Genomic DNA, 17,858 nt, shown 5'->3' with positions numbered 1-17,858 from the left:
CTCTCCATTCTTGCATTCGAATGTGCTGGGGATGTGTGCAGGGAACGGCACCTGACGAACAGCAGCCAGACAGAAGGAATAAAATCCCCTGGGAATGAGACTTCTCTTTATGGCTGTTTTTCACTTCTAAGGCCACTTGAAAAATATTGTTCTTCAGGTAGATCTCCTTCGTAGATCCCTGGGTTAGCATTTGGGTGCCTGCCATTTTCCCAGACCAAGGAGCTACTGAAGGCTTAAGCTTTTCCAGTAGGAAACTATGCGAGCACATATTTTGCAGTACCAGACACTATTGAAAGAATAATGGACCCTTCCCACATTCAACTCCATTCTTCTTGCACTCACTCCCAGACCTCTGGAGCCACTGTGCTAGCAAATGATTACATTCTGTTTCTCTTCCGTAACTCTTCCTAAACAAAATGTTAATTGAGACATTGATTTATACAATTTAGATTCCTTTGTTAAGTCAGCGTAGTTAAAAGTAGCCTCTGGCTATTGAGGGGAATAGACCAGTGAGACAAATAAGTGGTCGCTGGTATGTTTTTCTATATCTTACCCTTTGAGAAAATAGTAGCTATTTCAGATTGAAGGAATATGTCTTCTGCATGTGTTTATTTCAATGTACCACATGATAGTGTAGGTCTAGAATGCAGGATTTACATCATTATATGAAGGAAGCAATCTGAAAGAAAGAAAAAAGTAGGTTTTGGCATTTTTTTGCTATGCCTTTGATGTTTGTCAACAGAAAAGAAGGGGTTATGATATTAGGGATGTTATGTAGATTCTAGGCTTTTGTATGTGACAAGGATAAACTTGTGCCTGGAGTAAAAGAATGACTTCTCATATTCTGGACAACTGTTGACTTAAAGGGTTTGCAGAAAAATTCTCTGACCTTCTCAGTAATTTATTCTTGTCTTTGGAGAAAAATAGAAATGTTAATATCTTAGATTGTTGTAGAGAACCTTTAAAATAAGCAACCTTTGTGTTTACAGAGGAATTCTCTTCTACAGGTGATCTGGTGCTGGAAAGGGTAAAAGTTGACACATGAATTGATGTGCCATCACTTGTTTGCAGGAAGAATGTCTTGTAATTAATATACAAAGAGATCTCACTTCTCTACTTGGCTGTGGGGCCTTGGAAAGTCTACTTAATGTTTGTGTCTCATGCTTTCTTCACTTTTTAAAACAAATGCAATATTACTTTCCTGTCTCATAGGGGCATAACTCATGAATGTTTATATTGGTAGTGTAAATGTAAAATGCTGTTCTGACTACAGGGTATTAACTGTTGGATTTCCTACATTTAGAATCAGAATAGTACTTGTTCAAATGACCTGCAGGAAGCAGCTGATGTAACACTGCATACAGCATGAGCTACAGATCATATTTAAACCTAGATTTTCAGTTTCAGCACTTGCATTTCTGCATGTCGGACACCAGTAGTATTAAATGCATTACTGTATAGTTTATTGCGTGTTACGTTCTTTTGTGCTGTTATTCTTATCACTCCACTGTCTCTCATTTCCTTTCAATGTACTAATTCTCTAGTTCTTGATACAAAAGCACTGGACATACAGCGAAAAATGTTTTCTTTTGCATTAACAAGCCACCTCTCCTGAGTGCACATGATCGCATTCGTAGATAGGTGGTTCCTTGCATGCACTTGAGCTGGTTTTACAAATGCTGGCGTGAGTCTGGCACAGCTCGTAGCAGCACACCTGAGCTAACACACAAGTGCTGCGAGGGCCAGGCCGGGCTGGCAGCAGCGTAGCTGGGCACGCATCACAGCTCCTGAGCAAGGCAGTCCTGTGGGGTTCGGGGCATGCTGGGGAAGTACCAGAAGGACTCGTCAGGAGCCAGTTCTGGTGCAGGAACTGTAGAGTTATCTGGGCTTTCTCGGGCCCATGGTACTCTGGGTAAAGGAGGAAAACGTGATGTTTATGTTTCTTTAATCCTTGCGTTTGTCTGTTGCTCCCCACTTCCAGTTTGGCCGCCTGATGGCAGCTTTTAAATTCTGAGGTAAAAATTGCATTTTTATTACCTATACGAGATTATCAGTTATCAAAAAGTAAGAAGCAAGTGCTCTGCTGTTACCTGATCATTTTGTTCTGACTTGCTAAGCTGAGATTTTTCACCAGTTACCTTTTTTATTTCTAAGTACTGTTCATCAATGTAGTTATTTCATTGCTGAATGACAGCATGCTTTTATGCATTGCTGTCACTTCCAGCTTCATTTCAAAAGGAGAGGTGATTCTCCATGCCAGAAGTAGAACTGTAGTGCTCTATGGCTTGTACTTCCAGAAATTCCTTCAGGGCTTTAGTTTGTATTTGATTTTTGGCTGGTTTGCAAGAATATATGATCCAATCGATCCAGTCACGTTTTTAATTGAAAACATACATAGTTTGTATATGTTAAAAAAGGATCATCTGCATGGAAGGAAGAGCCCATGAAAGTATGTTTAAGAATTCTTACCTGCACCTGGGCATAGAAGAAGTTCAGGGAATGATTTTGTGTGTATCCATTGTGTATTTGTTTCTTTTTCATCAGTGTACGTCAGAGATCTGAATGCAAATAAAGCATGCTATGCAGGCTAATTAAATCAGTGCCTCTGTAGAAGAACTTAGTTTCTGGAATTGCTCTTGTAAATCTGAAATGTAAACAAAAACCTAGTTATTTTTATATCGTTTCCCTTTGCCTCATGTACGTGATTCTGGAAGTTGGAGAGTTATATGTTTATGCCTCTTTTTATAGCAGAATATTTGCGTGGCTGAATTTTTATTGAAGCATAATTCCTGGTTTCCTTAAAGCTGGGCAAGGCTACTGTACAGTGGGAGCACACATTAATTTGAGTTGCTGTGAAAGGCTGTTCATTTTAAAGCTGTCAAAGCAGCAAATTGTCCTGAAGTGTTTCTTCATTAAGAGTTGTTTGCTGCTTTTGTAAAAAGGGCTACTTCAGCCATGGAAAGTAAATTGGGAGCTTTTCCTGAGAGAAGGATGTGCAAAGAACAGCATTTAGGCCATGGGATCTTACTGTCCCTCCTCCTCCTACCCCTGCCTAAGTTGGGATGATGCAGGTACCATTGCATTTTGTTCTGTTTCATTTCACCTGTGTGCTGAGATGAGCAGCCTCCAAAGGCTCCTTTTACCTGAGGTCAGCTTTAGTTTGTTCTTTCTTGTTTGTTAGAAGCTTCCTCGTAGACTATGAACTCATTATGCTTATTCCTTTAAAAATGCAGAACACAAAGATATTGCCTATCTTGAAAGTTTAGAGTCTAAATGGACTGTACAATTATGGATATAGCCCTTGCTTTCATTAAATGTGAAAATCCATGTCTTCAGAATAAACCTATTTGCTAGTGAATTCTCATATAATAATAAAATCTGCTGTTTGTGAGGAGTGTAGCTTCCATGGTGTGAATGATCAGACCCACTTCTGTTGAAGTGCAAAAACTCCCTTTTAACAGCAAAGCATTTTGAAAGCAGAGACCAGAAGCATGGGATTTGCATAGGTAAGCTGGTCTTTTAAGGCTTCCTGTTCATTTTGGATGTGCTTACTGCTGCTTACCTCTCTCTGATTTTTCTTTATTTTTTTTAACTGCTCTCTGCAAAAGCAACCATTGTAGACTTGGCCCTGATACAGTCTAGAGGGTTAGCACAGGTCTTCATAGTTACAGATTGTTTCCAATACATTTTTTCTTTCTAAACTAAGGGCAGGACTGTACACGAAATCTCTGTTATTGTATTTGTTCTTTGTACTCGTGCACTTGTTGACTGTTTTACAAGCCAGTAACGTAGTAGCCACAGGCTAGGAAGCTTGCCCAGAAATCTGGCATATTTAATTAGTGCTAGTAAACAAGCAGAGTTTCAAATTTAATTTTTCCTTCTTTAATTCCTATAAACCTCAAGCCATTTAAAACTTAATTTTGACACTAGTTTCGTTTATGCAGTTGGATAATACTGAAACAGTCCACAACCACAGATGGAATAGTACCACTCTCTTCCAAGCGAGAAGGGAATAGTTGTTTTGTTTTAATACTACTTGAGGTTACCATAAAACTGTAAATGATAATCTTCAGGTCATCCACTACCCATTTTCTTTTTCTTTCTGCTAGGCTAAGTGTTTCAAGATGGGAAAAATGGTTCTGCCATGGGTTTAGCCTTGTAAAGGAAAAGGACTGGGTTTGTTGCCATTCTGGTCTTTGTACAGAGAGCTGTTCTAAGAGTAAATTATGGAGGCATCTGAACTCTGTTATTTGCCATAGGCAGTTTACTGCTTCTAGGCTGTGAGTTTTAACTCACTACCCCAGGAGGCACAAGCAACACAGGGTTCAGTTGCCATCTTCTTTCTTGATTTTTCAATACCAGTTCATGATCAGTGGTAGAAATGGTTCTGTACTACTGCTTTCATTGTTAGGGTTTCTCAGTCAGTGGTAACCATCACAGGGAAGAAGGTTAACCTACTGCTGAGAGTACCCCTTTGGCTAGTTTGGGTCAGGTGTCCTGTCTCTGCTTCCTCCAGGCTTCCCGTGCCCCTCCTCACTGGCAGAGCATGAGACTGAAAAGTCCATGATCAGGGTAAGCATTACTTAGCAACAACTGAAAACATCGGTGTGTTATCAGTGGTGTTCTCAGGCTAAAGTCAAAAACACAGCACTGCACCAGCTACTAAGGAGAAAAGTAACTGCTACAGCTGAACCCAGGACACCATCTCACTGCATTGAATTTGCCAGGATTTTCTTCTGTCCTCTACAATATTCTAATCGCCATATTATCACTGTCCAGAAAGAGTGAAATTGCTCCAGCCCAACCTCAAGGTCCTAATAATGGGTGAAAGAGGAGAAAGATTTTTGGAAGTCAGCTCCGTCCTCATTGCAGTGTACATTTTTGTTTAGTTGGGCTTAATGCTGTCATGCTCCAACTTTAGCATCCTCCTGAAAACATTTAAGGTGCGAGCTCAGTTTCTTACAGCAATACAAAGCAGCAACTTCTGTTACAGCTATTAACAGGTCTGGAAATTTTAAATCATGAGTAATCTGGTCTGACCAAAACCTAATCCAGTGTGGTGGTAACCACTGTAATTACTTGCTTAAAAAATGCAAATTTGGACTTTGGGTGGATGTTAAGCTCTTTGTGTGGTAATGATAGATTTTTCCTTTGTTTGGTTTTTTTCCCCCTGATACTTACATTCATCATAAAATCATGGAATGGTTTGGATTGGAAGGGACCTTAAAGATCATCCAGTTCCAACCCCCTGCCACAGATTCATCCCATGGTATTTCTCATGGTGTTTTGTAAAATACCAGTTAGCCATTAGAAGAATTAATCATGAAGTTCTTCTGAGTTGAAAAGACAAGAGACGTCTACAAGTGGTTGCAGTCTGATTTCAATTCTCCTTTGGTTTTAAATTCTGCTGCCACTCTGCAAATAGAATGCTGCGTTTTCTAACTTTAAGGCTTTGTTTTAATATTCTTCTTTGATACTGTCAAAATATTAGCTGATAAATAGTATAGGTTCTTTTAAACTAGAAGAGAATGCAAGTATCTCTGTATTTCTTGTGTGATGTTCCTATTATTTGAGGTATTTTTTCACTGCAAATCAGGCTGTACTCCAATGCTGATGATGTCCTGAGCTCTGACATCTCTCTCCGAAACCTCATGGCTCAAGGTTGATGTTGCCTTAAATCCAGGCTAGCGCGTGTCTGAGGATATATCTGAATACACGAGCTGAGTCATGACTTCAGCGTAGCCAAGCAGAGAAACCCCCTCTGTTTTCTTTTAGGAAAGTAGGATTCATCAAGTCTGGCTGCTGCTACCTTAGCATAGTTTCCCCTAAAACATATTTTTCTTCTATGTACCCATTCAGCACTGCCAAGATGTGGAGCAGCCTGTATCGTGGCAGTGGCAGAGCCAAGTTCTGTGCCCACTTTAACTTCTGCCTGAGATAAATCTGTTTTCATTATCTGATTAAGTGTTTGACACTTGCAGTTGGTGGGATCTTGTCAGGGTGAAGCATGATTTCTGTGTTGCCAAATGCTAGTGTGCAGGTTTTGGTGGAGTTGAGATGTGAGTAGATATGACTGTAAAAGCTTATCATGAGTGAGGCAGAAGCAGTAGGTTCCTGGGGGAAATCAAAAGGAAACATGGGTCAAAGCATCAGCTGAGGAAGCTATGGGCCCTTGAGGAGCAGGAGCTAAGTATAACTCACTTGCAGCAGATGAAGGAAATGAGCATTGCCTGATTTACTGCAGCAGACATCCTACATGGGCTGGATTTGGGTAGGTTTTGGTAATTTAAACCATAACACTTGAATTTTTCCCATCTTTGGATTCAAAGCTCATGTCTTCGTGCTTTCTATACTGTAAGTGCTGGGGGGAGCTAATGCTGCTTTGTCTAACACACAACATGTATTGCTCTTTTCTTTTCTCTTCTCTCCCTCCTTTCTTTCTAACCCTGATGACCTGCTATTGGATTCTTGTCAGGTTGTTGTCCAGTCTCATGAAATTTAACTGTTTTGAATGCAAGTATCTTCTAAAGAAAGACTCACAAACAGGTACCATCCATCATAAGAGCCCTTTTGCTTGCCAGGTGAAGAGCCTAGCAAAGTGAGTGATCAGGTATGGCCTATGCACAGTAACAGGTCTAAAGAGGGATTTTAAATTTTCATAAATTGGTGGTGCAGAAGTAGGTGATTTTCATGAGGTACCTGCAAGGCTAATCACAATGGGAAACCCAATGGGGTGTGTGATAGCCTCAGTTTGTCCTGCTCCTGGGCCCTGTAAAGTAAAAAGGAAACACTTATAACGCTTATTTTGACTTTGGTTTTTTTTTTTGCTCCTGCTTTTACTTAAAATTGAAGGTTGGGAGACTACTGCTTTAGTAGTCTGAAGGTATGCCATTATCTTAAATTCCTAAATTTTGCAGATCAGAGATTCTAAATCAAACCCACCTCACCTGGGAGGTGCAGGAGGGATGTGGAGCTTTATCAAACAATGCTGCAATCAGCCAGTCGCGCTGCCGACTATAGGTTTTGTTTGCTGTTGAGTCTAGGCCAGTGCCACAAAGAAACTGTGGCAGCCTTGCTGTGTTGAAGCTATATATTGCTAGTGACCTACAGCTTTGACCTAGTATTTAGTTTCACTGTTTCCCATGCATTTACTGTAATTATTTGATTTAAGAAAATATATCATATGTCTACTGCATAGCCCTTTGGGAACTGGCATAGGAGGGAGCAGCAGGAGCTGCTGTTCTTCAGTAGCCTCTGTACAATCCTCCAGCTTCAGATGTTTGCTTAAAACTTGTTCCTCTTATGTGTTGTCATTCTTTCAGCCCTGGTTATTTTAGGGAACAATTATTTACTAAGGTGAATTTCCTGGAAGCAAAATGAGCTGAAAATTGGAAATGATTAGGGTTGCCAGGTGCAGACTTTGAGTTCTTTCTCCTTCTTTAGCAAAGAAAGCTTTTCTCAAAGCTTGATTAAATCTCTTAAGTCACAGTTTAGCCCAGCATAAGAAAAATAAGCTCCAATACCAGATCTGAACCAAGTGACTAAGCCATGTCCCGTTGTGTTGGAATTGAATTGGTTATAGTGCACAATAATCTACTTTATTGTCATCCCGGCCTTAACTGTAGCATAAGATGATTACATTGAATGTGTATAATAATAAGGCTTACACTTTGTATATACTGCTTTAAATATTTTGGCAGACCACAGAAAGAACCTTTACGTGCAAGGCTTGATTAATCCTTTTCCTCTGTGTATAGAACAAGTAGCTGCCAGAGCTCAAGGGTAAAACCTATTAATAATGTCTCTGGCAGTCTCCGCCCTCCTTCACAGTGTATTCTCTTCTATTCACACCAAACTCCGGACTTATTATCATTTTGGTCTCTCTCTTTTGCTTTCCCAGTTTCTACATGGCAATTGGGGTATTCCAGCAAGTTTGAATCTCGTATGAAAGTGTCTAGTATAAAATATTTGCATGAACTCTGTTTTTTCCAGTGGCAGGGAAAGAGAAAAGGAGCAAGGGTGTTGTGGGGAGCCCGGCCCCAGTGTTCTTTCCTACAGCTGTTAACGTTCAGTATAGCAGAGAACACCCTTAGAATCAAGTTTAGGGAAATGCTTTCCCTAGCAGCTGTGTCTGGCTCCCGGGGGGGATGTACGTGCATCCAGCGACGTGGCCATCACCCCCCTGGGAGCACTCCTCGGAGTTGGGGGGTGAGGAATTACTGTTGTCTCATTTTCATATGGGGAAGCTGAAGCATGGCGAAGAAACCCATTTTATATAAAGTCCCGAGGTGGGTTTGCTGCGCAGCCATCAGCACCCTCGCTGTTCAGCATCAGCGTCAAGAGGGATGTTGATGTTAAAGCACGGTGTTGGTGCCAAGATAACAGCTCTTTCTACGGGAGGTCACACTGGCTTGTTGTAAACCATTGCTGACCTTGAACTAATATTAATCCTGAGTTCTGACTGCTAACCTATACTTTTCATAATAGAGAAAATGATTTAATCTTTGGCTTTCCATAAAAGTTGGTCCCTTTACCAAGAAGTTTTCAGCATGTTTTCCTCAGAAGTAGGTTCAAAGTTTGTATTACAGTCTCATGAGTATATTAATATAATACAACAAAGACAAATGGCATGTGGTGAAGGTTTTGAATGAAAAATATTTATTATTCGGAAGGCTTTCAAGCAACTTAGGTCACTAGATCAGTAAAACATTTTCATGTGGAAAGTACTTCCCATCCCTGATGTGGCTTCTCTTTAGAAGCAGCAAGCATGAGGATGGATCATGGATCGGTGGGTGGTCACCAGAGCTGCCTCCAGGCAGAGCTTGCCAGGTCCTCAGGGATTAAAGTGCACCTTGCTGCCATGTCTCTGTAAATAAGGTTGTTGCAGAACTGCAGGAAGGGAAACAGCGAGGGGATGCCTCTGAACTGGGAAACAGAGGTCATGGTCATGTTGTAAGACACCTCATAGCAGTCTATGCTGTCTTGAAATCTTGGGCGATTGCTTTTCTGTGCCCCCTTCCTCTCCACGCCAGCTCTCTCGCATCACCAAGGTGTATCCCTCGTAGCCAGGACTGAACCACCCGAGGAGCAGCACCCTCTAATTAAACGGTGCTCCCCCTCCCGTGGAGCCCTGCAGCAGAGGGGTGCAGGGCAGAAGGGTGCAGGGGGTCCTGCGGCGGGGCCCTGGCCTGCGCTGATACAGCTGCTGCGGATCAGCCCGGAGGTGGCAGCATTTCACTGGTGGGCAAAGGAGCCCTGGGATACAGTGGGGACATTCATTTGGCTGAGTGCTTTGGGATCTTTTTGACCAAAAGCGCTGTGTAGAGAGAGAGAAAAAGGGAAAAAAAAACCTTAAGGTCATAAGGTGTCTGGGATTTCTGAAGAGCCAACATAACAGTGGTCTTTTATTATTAGTGAGCTTACAGCCAAGAGCTGTCCCGTAAATGAGCAATGCGATTTAGGGATTATTTTTTTTTCCTTTAAAAGTAGGAATGCTTGAGACATTAAAGGTGGTCTGGCAGCTTTTGCTGTGAGACTTCTCTTCGTGTTGATCTGTACACTGGCTCTGCATCAACATGAGAGCACCACCTCCATGCAGGCAGTCAGGGGTCAGCACTGGGTGTTTGAACTGGATGGCACGCTTCTTCACACAAGAATACAGTTCACAGTGTAAGGGATAGGAAGAATGCAGTAGACTGTTTGGCTACATGGACTATGTGAGCTATATGCAATTAATTAGAAAAGAAATGAGTGTGGAATGCACAGTTCGCACTTAGCATGCTGTTATTTACTTATTTTTGAGGGATGGGGAGGAAGATTACCTAATAACTCATAAGCCCATGGTGGATGTAATTCAGATATTGGTTCAGGAGCCAAGTTAATAACAGGTATGATTGGATTTTTATTGTGTCATTGCCCAGATTAGTGTTAGAGTACGGACAGCCTCAGGTCCTTGAGCTTATTTAAAGACCTTCATATTTTCCGTCAACAGCTGTATGAAGTTAAAGGGAAAGAGGCCATGGGATTTCTCTTTCTCAGCTAGTTTATTTGTGAGGTGGTGAGGTTAATGTGGCAATATCCCATGCTTAGTAGAGAGGCTTTTTGGCTTTAAGCATTGTGTGTGCTCCCTTCAGATTTATGATTTTGACCCCAGCCTGGCATTATCACACTGTCAGTGGGAGTGCAGGAGTGGTTTGAACCTCCAGCTCTTGGTGGTAATCTCTCTTAATTAGTTTACAGTTGAAACAATTGTCCCTCTTTTTGCCTTTAAACAAGGGAAGTTTGCTCTATCAGTGGTTGATTTCCCTGAGGGAGGAAATCCTGAGAGGGGTTATCAGGCAGAGAAAAGCTCCGGGCTCCACTTTCAAAGCGCTGCCATGTATGAAGCATGCATCAATCCTGTTAGTACTGCTTATTATTTCACAATGGCGTGTCAGGAATTACGGGCACAGACCTTTCTTAGGACTCTTGCAGACCTTTATGCACTCTCATCCCAAGTCAGGATTTTGTGGAATTATGTGCTAATAAAAGCTAATTTTACACATTAAATTGCATTCTTTGAAACTGCTCTTTTAATTGCTGATCTTTCCCTGACTTCTCCACAGATCTCTCTGAGCCTCCTCATTGTCGACTTTCTGCCAGGGAGCCCTCCATGCCTCGTCATTAGGGCTAAAATCTGCCATCACTTAACATAACACACAGGGCTTACAAATGGGAGCAGCCCCCTCCCTTGCATGGGAGCACAGACAATAATAGACACTATAGTGGCAGCGCCAATGGGAGTTTTACCATGTATTTTAATGACTTGTGCTTGATTACATTTGGTAGATTGAACCGAAGTTCATTTAGTAATTGGTATGATTCTTAGAGGGTTCACATTTGACATTCCTCGCTCATTAAAGAGCTCCAACAATAGCTGTTACAACTTTCATCTCAACGGTGACCCTCTCAGATACATATCCAGTCTTTTGATAAACCACCCATCCCTGCCTTCATTAACACTTAACCATCTGCAGCCAGCCCCTCCTAGTACCTTCTCCCTTGCTTTGATGATATAATTAAAAGCCTCCTGTATTATCTCCCTCAGAGCGATAAGTTTAGGTGCGTCAGCTCTCGGCACATGCATTGTTTGTTATTCGATTCTGTCTGTATCAGCTGTTCCTAGTGACAGGCTCATTTTTCATATGTTGTAAAGATTAGCTGATGGAGTGGGAGATCAGAGGCATGAGAAGGGAGTGTGGCTTTCGATATTAGTAACCAGATGCTCATTTGAAATGGTGATGGAGTTTGCTGTTATCTGGTAGATTATTTGATTCCTTTGCTTGTACCTGAAGATAAACTAGTTTAAGCATCAAGTCAATGAAAATTAGCATCATCTTTAGTGGCTTGTTATGATAGAGTGCTCTTATCAGCCTGGTTTAGTGTGGCTATTCTCTCCTCCAGTCTGGTTTACAGAAATCGCAGCTTTGTTTATGCATGTGCCCAAACTTGCCTGTTTGACCTTTGAAGCTGTGATTATAATATTAATCTATGGGACTATTCTGTTGCAAATCACTTAGGTGGTCTGTGCTTCAGAGGATTTTCATTGTGGGACCTCCCTCTTGTCCAGCATGATGTTCCATTATTGTTAGTATATTCTACATTGAAAGCTAACTCAGGGTGGTGTTTCAGTACATCTTGTTGTCTGGCTGGGTTTTGTGGGGGGTTTTTTGTGTGTGATGGAGCTGCAGCGAGGATAGCACTGTGCTACTGTCTATCCACTTGCACTGATTTTGTATAACTGTTATAAAGTTGCTTAGCTACAGCAAAACTTCGTACAATACTTGCATGCAGATACAAACTTCAGCCTTCAAATCCTCAGTGTCCTGTGGTGTAGCTAAATAGCGTTATTCCAGTGTGCAGGTGGGGAGACTGGATGTGTGAAAGCCACACAGACACTGGCAACAGAACCAGCATTTATTGAGGAGTTCTCGTTTTACACTCTTCTGCCCCTTGCAGCCTTCCCCTGCCTTAAGGGGTGTTGCAGTAGGTCTTGGATAGGAAGAGAAGAGCCTGACATTCTGGCACTAAAGAAACTGTGTCCTGTTTGTCATCTTCAAGTTAAGAACTGGGTTTTTCCTCCTATTTTATCCTCTCCTTCCCATGTTTCATCCATATTTTTTTTCATATTTCTTTCCTTGTTCTATTGTTTTGTTAATTTTCCCAGCTTGCCTCCCAGCTCCATTTCTTTCCATTTGTCTCTTTCACCCATTTCAATAAACTATTATATTCGTTATATAAATACAAGGGAGCTCTTTTCCTCAGAGAAGGTATGAAAATTCTCCCTCTCATAAATACACGAAATGTGGAAACCATCCTCAGGAGGCAGAGCAGGAGGGAGTCTGCTGACTTCCAACTGCAAGACCTCATTAAAATTAGTGGATTCCCTAACCTCTTTGCATAAGGAACGTTGCTATTTGGGCTGACTTCCACAGCAACATCTGGGCCACTGATAGCATCAGTACTGGAGCACTGCTAGGTGAGCTCATGTTTTGTTAATGAAGTAATCTACTGAAAGTGCATAGATCATTTTTTAGTACCACATACTTTTCTGCAAAGTGTCGTACTACTATTATAGGAGCTTTCCTTCACACGTGGGACTGCAGGAATTCGTTATAGTTAATAATATGCTTAGCTTGAATGGTATGCTTGAGAAGTGCCACCTCAATTATAAAATGTTAAGATTAAATACTTTGGTAGTTGAGTGCATTGATTGAGAAATACAGTGAAAAAGGGCTTATTAGAACACCTGATCTTCTTGGTAGCTCTGGTGTTACTGAATATTCAGTGTGCTGTTGGGTTACTACAGATAGATGCATGCCCAAGTAGTGAGCGATCCCTCTGCTGAGTTAACTAAATGGTAACAGTGATGATGGCAAACATCTGACTTTAGCGTGTTCTGGAATAAGCAAACAAAGGTTGGATGGAACATATTGGTGTGATATGTCCATTCAAACTTCATTATGAAGTCAGGCATCAAAGGAGGAAAAATGAAAACTGAGACAATTTCAGGTGTGGATTGAAATTTCTCTCCTTAAGAGGCTCTGGACTGTGAGTGCAGGTACAGCCCAGTGTGGTCCCCGACTGTTGTGTTTTATCTTTTTTAATATGCAAGCTAAATATTCTTATAGCTTTTCTGTCTTGAGAACTAGTGGTGAGTGATCAGAGAGTCAGAACACTCTCAAATGAGGCTACAGGTGTGTGGAAGGGAAAGTAATATTGGCATAAAATATCTAGCTGCTTTGAGACAGGTTCCAAAAAGGGGTTCCACTATCTTAAAAGCAGAGAATCCATAAAGAGAAGTAATTGATGAGTCTTTATGATATACAACTTGGTTCTGAAAGTATTGAAGCTATTGGAGATCTCTGAGTTTCTGGAATATTAACCTGCCACTGGTCTGAAAGCAAAGACTTCCCTGTTTGCTGTTGTTTGGCTAACGATGAGTGGCAGCTTTTCTGATCTTTTCCACCCCACTGGGCTGGATGGGCAAATGCTTTGTAGTTGAGCTGGGGCAATCATTTGTAATGTGTACTGTAGGAAAGGTGAGCAGACCCCATCTCCTTCCCCTATTCCCCTCCAGGAAGTGTTGGAAAAAATACAGGAGTGGTGTTGTGTTTGCTAGCAGAACAAGCACAGCCTTGCATATTAAGGCAGGCACTTAGCCAGAAGCTTTGAATTATTGTACCCTGACATTACCCACTGTAACTTTTAGCACTCTGGGCCCATTACTTTGGCTTCCTGCCCAGTAATGTGCAATTTCCACTTACATGAGAAGATGTAGCAGGAGTAATGACTCCTTGGAGGAGGTGTTTTCTTTCACAGCAGATCAGCCCAGGGCCAGCAGGTGTAAGTTTATAGACACAGTCCAATAATGGCAGCCTGCACTGTTCTCTTCTGTTAATCCAGCAGTAGATGCAAAGGAACCTGCCTTTGCACACTCTTCACTATCCACTGACCTAAGTGCAAAGTCAAGCTCTTGTAAATGGCCATGCAAAGCTCCATGATTTTCCTTTTTTCTTTTCCAGGCACCCCAGAATGCACATCAGAACAGGGCTGATGGATGCCCATCTCTACTGTCTGAAGAAATACGTGGTAGACTTCCTTGTAGAAAACAGGTAAAAAAACCCCAAGCAATACACAAGGTAGTAGCAAGTGTTTGCATTGACCTATGGTTCGTACCAGAGCTTTTAAAGGAAGATTTGTTTCATTAAACTGGCTAGCATAAAATAGAAATGTAAAAGAAACCAGTGTCCAAAATGCTTTAACTGCACTAAAAGGAATGCCAAGCATTATGTATGAGATTCTTATTCAGACCTTCTTTTAAAAGAAAATATCTAATAACAGCGTAAGTGAAATTTTTGCCTCTTTTCTGCATCCCTCCTTTTCCTAATGTATCTGTGCTTTTTGGCTGCTCGTTTCACCAGGGCTCCCCCATTGTTAGGGCTGTGAATACATTTCTGACCTTTGATTTCCCCCACCACAGTCTGTTTTGGCCTTTGCAATCACCTCTCCTCTCCCCCTTCACATCCACCACCACTGCAGGTGGGCTATCTCTGTAGCATCCTATGTTTTTAGCTTGTGATGTTCCTCTGTCAAAACTCCGAGACCACCCACCAAGAGTAAGAAAAACATCCATTTATGGAAGTGGAGAAGGATCTTAGCTATAATATTTCATGAAACAGATGAAAAAAAACCCCTGTTTATCTTTAAAAAACAAACAAATGAACAACCCCCCTCACTGTAAGTAGTTCAGTTTTGGAATGATGTCCTGTTCCTAGACTTTTTGCAGCGCTCTCATGCCCATTGCATATATTGACTGCTCACTGAGTTCCCAAGAGTTTTTCTCTCCTTTTAAGATGAAAGATAAAGAGGCTAAGTGTTGTGTTCATAGTGCTTTTCCTTAGCAGATAAATTGACATGTGAAAAAACATTGAGGAGGGGAGATTTGTGTTAGTCTCCACCATATACAAATATGGTGATGCAGTTGGAGAAATGATTAAAGGAGCTTTTCCAGAATGAGGTTCTGTGAGTGAGTTAAAATATAGTGGAAAATCTGTGCTAACTCCCAGTGCAATTTCTTACCATGCATAAGAATAAAGCTTATCCGATACTTTGACTGGCACATGGGGACATAATACAAGACATTTTAGTTCCCATTTGTGTATGGGAACATGTGTGAAAGGTGAGAAAGCTTCCGGAACAGCAGATGCTTTAAATCTGGAATAAACCATTTATTCAGTGTATTTTAGAAAGTCAGTGACAGTTTGGACTTCCTGTATTTCCTGTGGTAGTGTGAGACAGTGTTTACACCTTTCTTTTCTCATAATGCAACATGGACTCATTTCTTGAAATCATAGCCATCTAGTTTTGCTGGGATTAGACATTTCTGGAATATTAGACGTTTCACACATCCAGTTCTTTTTCCCTGGTATTTCATGCTGGTTTGAAGTTAGATCATTAGGTCTGTGGGACAAGGACAGTGTTTGTCAGACACGCCGCACTGTGTGACACAATTGAGGCCTCTAAGCGTAGATAGTGGTAACTTCAGATTTCAAGGCTTTACGCTATTTCCATTGAAACTGGTGATACCTTTCGCTTTGCCAGTGGTGGGATTTCACCTTGTGTTAACCAAAGTCAGCAGAGTGAAGTCCTGCTCTGAACAGTTGCCCCCAGGTCCCCTTAGAACAGGTCTACTGACCTTTTGCAAGTATGACCAGTTGGTTTTCTTGTTTTCTATAGAGACGTCATTCTCTGTCTTCACTATTTCTCGAAGCAGTGCTTCTTTTCTGTGACACCTCATGACACATACATAATTACAACAGCTAGACAGCATTTCTTAAGACCTGATAGCAACATCTGGCTTACCAATGGCAAGTAGCTGCTTCGTTCTCCTTATTACACACATGCTGCTTATTGAGTCAATTGAGAGTCAATTGCAAGTAATGTGCTTAACTGGCAAATCTGAGGAATGGGACTTTTGCCATGAGGAATAACTTGGGCTTTCAGGCTTCTGGCATCAGTGGGCATCTGCAGCTTGTTTTTCTTCCCTGAGGAAGGGAAGGACAGTGCATATCCAAAGATCTTTCCATGTTTGGCAGCAATTTGCCAGGACTTTTGAAAGACCCTGTGGAATATTTTTGCCTCAAAAGTACTGACATCTACATGATTGTTTGGGTTTAAGGATTCTTTTTAATACTTTGGTTTTTAGCCTGGAGAGAACCTACAGTAAGATTTTGCCTTTCTGCAATTCTGCACCAGGACTGGAGAAGCTCAGATGCCTTGTTTAAGTTGTGCGTGTTTAAAACTAACAGCAGGGACTGAAGCGAACAGTGAAGCTCTTGTGCGGTGCCAGGAAGTACTGACACAGTGTACTTCCTCAATATTACAATATTTACATTGTGTTAATATTTTAACAGCGGGGTTTGATGGCAGGCAGAACACCTTCTTTCATTGTTTGTAGCTCAGTGAAGCATTTACATTTTTTTCAGATTTTATTTTGACATTCCAAAGCAGAAAAGATGTTGCCCAGCAGTAAAAAATTCAGATCCAGCAACTGGCAACAGCTCACTCTTTTGCAGAGGAAAATTATGATTATTTTTCAGGTCAAAGAATTACATGAAAACTAATGTGATTATGTTGCTTCAGATGGGATAAAAGCCCAGTGTAGTCCCTGCTTAGCTGCAAAGATGTGGCAGGAACAAGCTCTTCCCAAGTGAAGGCAGTTTGTAGCTGCACCTGTAAGGGTAAATGGCATTCCTCCACTTCAATATATGCGTTGTAGGAAAAGTCAGTAGCAACTAATATGAAAACAGGGAAAAGAGAATGTGAAATTGCTACAGCTTTGTTTTATCTAAGTGTATGAATCTCGCTCTAGGATTTGGGACACCTTTTGTTATATGACGCGTCTGAAAAAAGGCTGAATTTATTGTTCAGCTTCGGAACAAAGTCGTGATACCAACATTTTAAAACCAAGGTTTTATCATCAGCTCAGCCACTGTCTTGCTTTGTGGTGCTAGACAGGTCCCTTAATTTTTCTGCGCCCTTGTTTCCTGTTCTGAGTGGGATTGTTTGGAGAATAATTAGTTTTTGTTTGGCAGCAGTGATATATGACCTTTCCTAATATGGGAGATATTAGGAAAGGTCAAAATACTGTTTGGTAGTCTGTGAGTTCGTAGTTCATTAATACATTTGAATAAACTAATTTAAAAGGACTGAATAGCAGATTCTCTTGTCTGAATTTTTATTGCACTGTAGCAAACCAAACAAATTATTGACTTTTAAAAAGCAGAGATTGCTAGTGCCTTTGCATAAGTCAGAGGAAATGGTCTGCTTATGAACACACCCCCCCCAAATATGTGTGTCCAGACAAAAATAAAAAATATCACACCTCTAATGTAGTGTAAACTTGTGGAATTTATTTTTGGGGGAATGAAACTGCTTTCTCTTTCCTCTACTAGGAGGAAAAATGCATTTTGGCAGTTAAAATCGCCATCTCCATGTATCTCCCATCCACTAGTTCAGCACTGGATCTTAGCAAAATTGAGTCTTCAAGAGTACACCAGTCCTACCTGTCCAAATCTACCAAGGTCAAACACTCATGGTTCCACAGTGGCTTGAGGAACAACTGAAGAAACTCTTGCCCCTGGCAGTTTGTTATTCCCTGCAGCTGGCATTTATTCCTTCCCTTCTGTCCACATTCCTGCATTACTGGGCAGGTTGATTATCTGAGTGCTCTTAATCAGCTCTAGTGGCAGCCTCTGCACAGGGGTGCCATTAGGAACACTCAGAGCTCTGCCCTGGGATGGACATCTTCATCACTG

At 41.3% G+C, this 17,858-nt stretch overlaps 1 protein-coding gene across 5 annotated transcripts in view; it reads left to right on the top strand.

Annotated features, from left to right (window-relative positions):
* Positions 1-17,858, top strand: part of EIF2B3 (eukaryotic translation initiation factor 2B subunit gamma) — a 100,102-nt gene that overhangs the window by 35,421 nt on the left and 46,823 nt on the right. For all 5 annotated transcript variants that reach the window (XR_003992599.1, XM_030494521.1, XM_030494522.2 and 2 more), the window contains one exon: positions 14,064-14,153. Coding sequence is in view for 4 of the 5 variants with exons in the window: in XM_030494521.1 (XP_030350381.1) it covers positions 14,064-14,153 (90 nt within the window). In the remaining variant the exon portion in view is untranslated. The remainder of the gene's footprint in view (positions 1-14,063; positions 14,154-17,858) is intronic.

Source organism: Strigops habroptila, chromosome 8, assembly GCF_004027225.2.
Source record: "Strigops habroptila isolate Jane chromosome 8, bStrHab1.2.pri, whole genome shotgun sequence".
NCBI lineage: Eukaryota > Metazoa > Chordata > Aves > Psittaciformes > Psittacidae > Strigops > Strigops habroptila.
The sequence above is the reverse complement of the archived record's forward strand: the minus strand, read 5'-3'. Positions and strand labels throughout refer to the sequence as shown.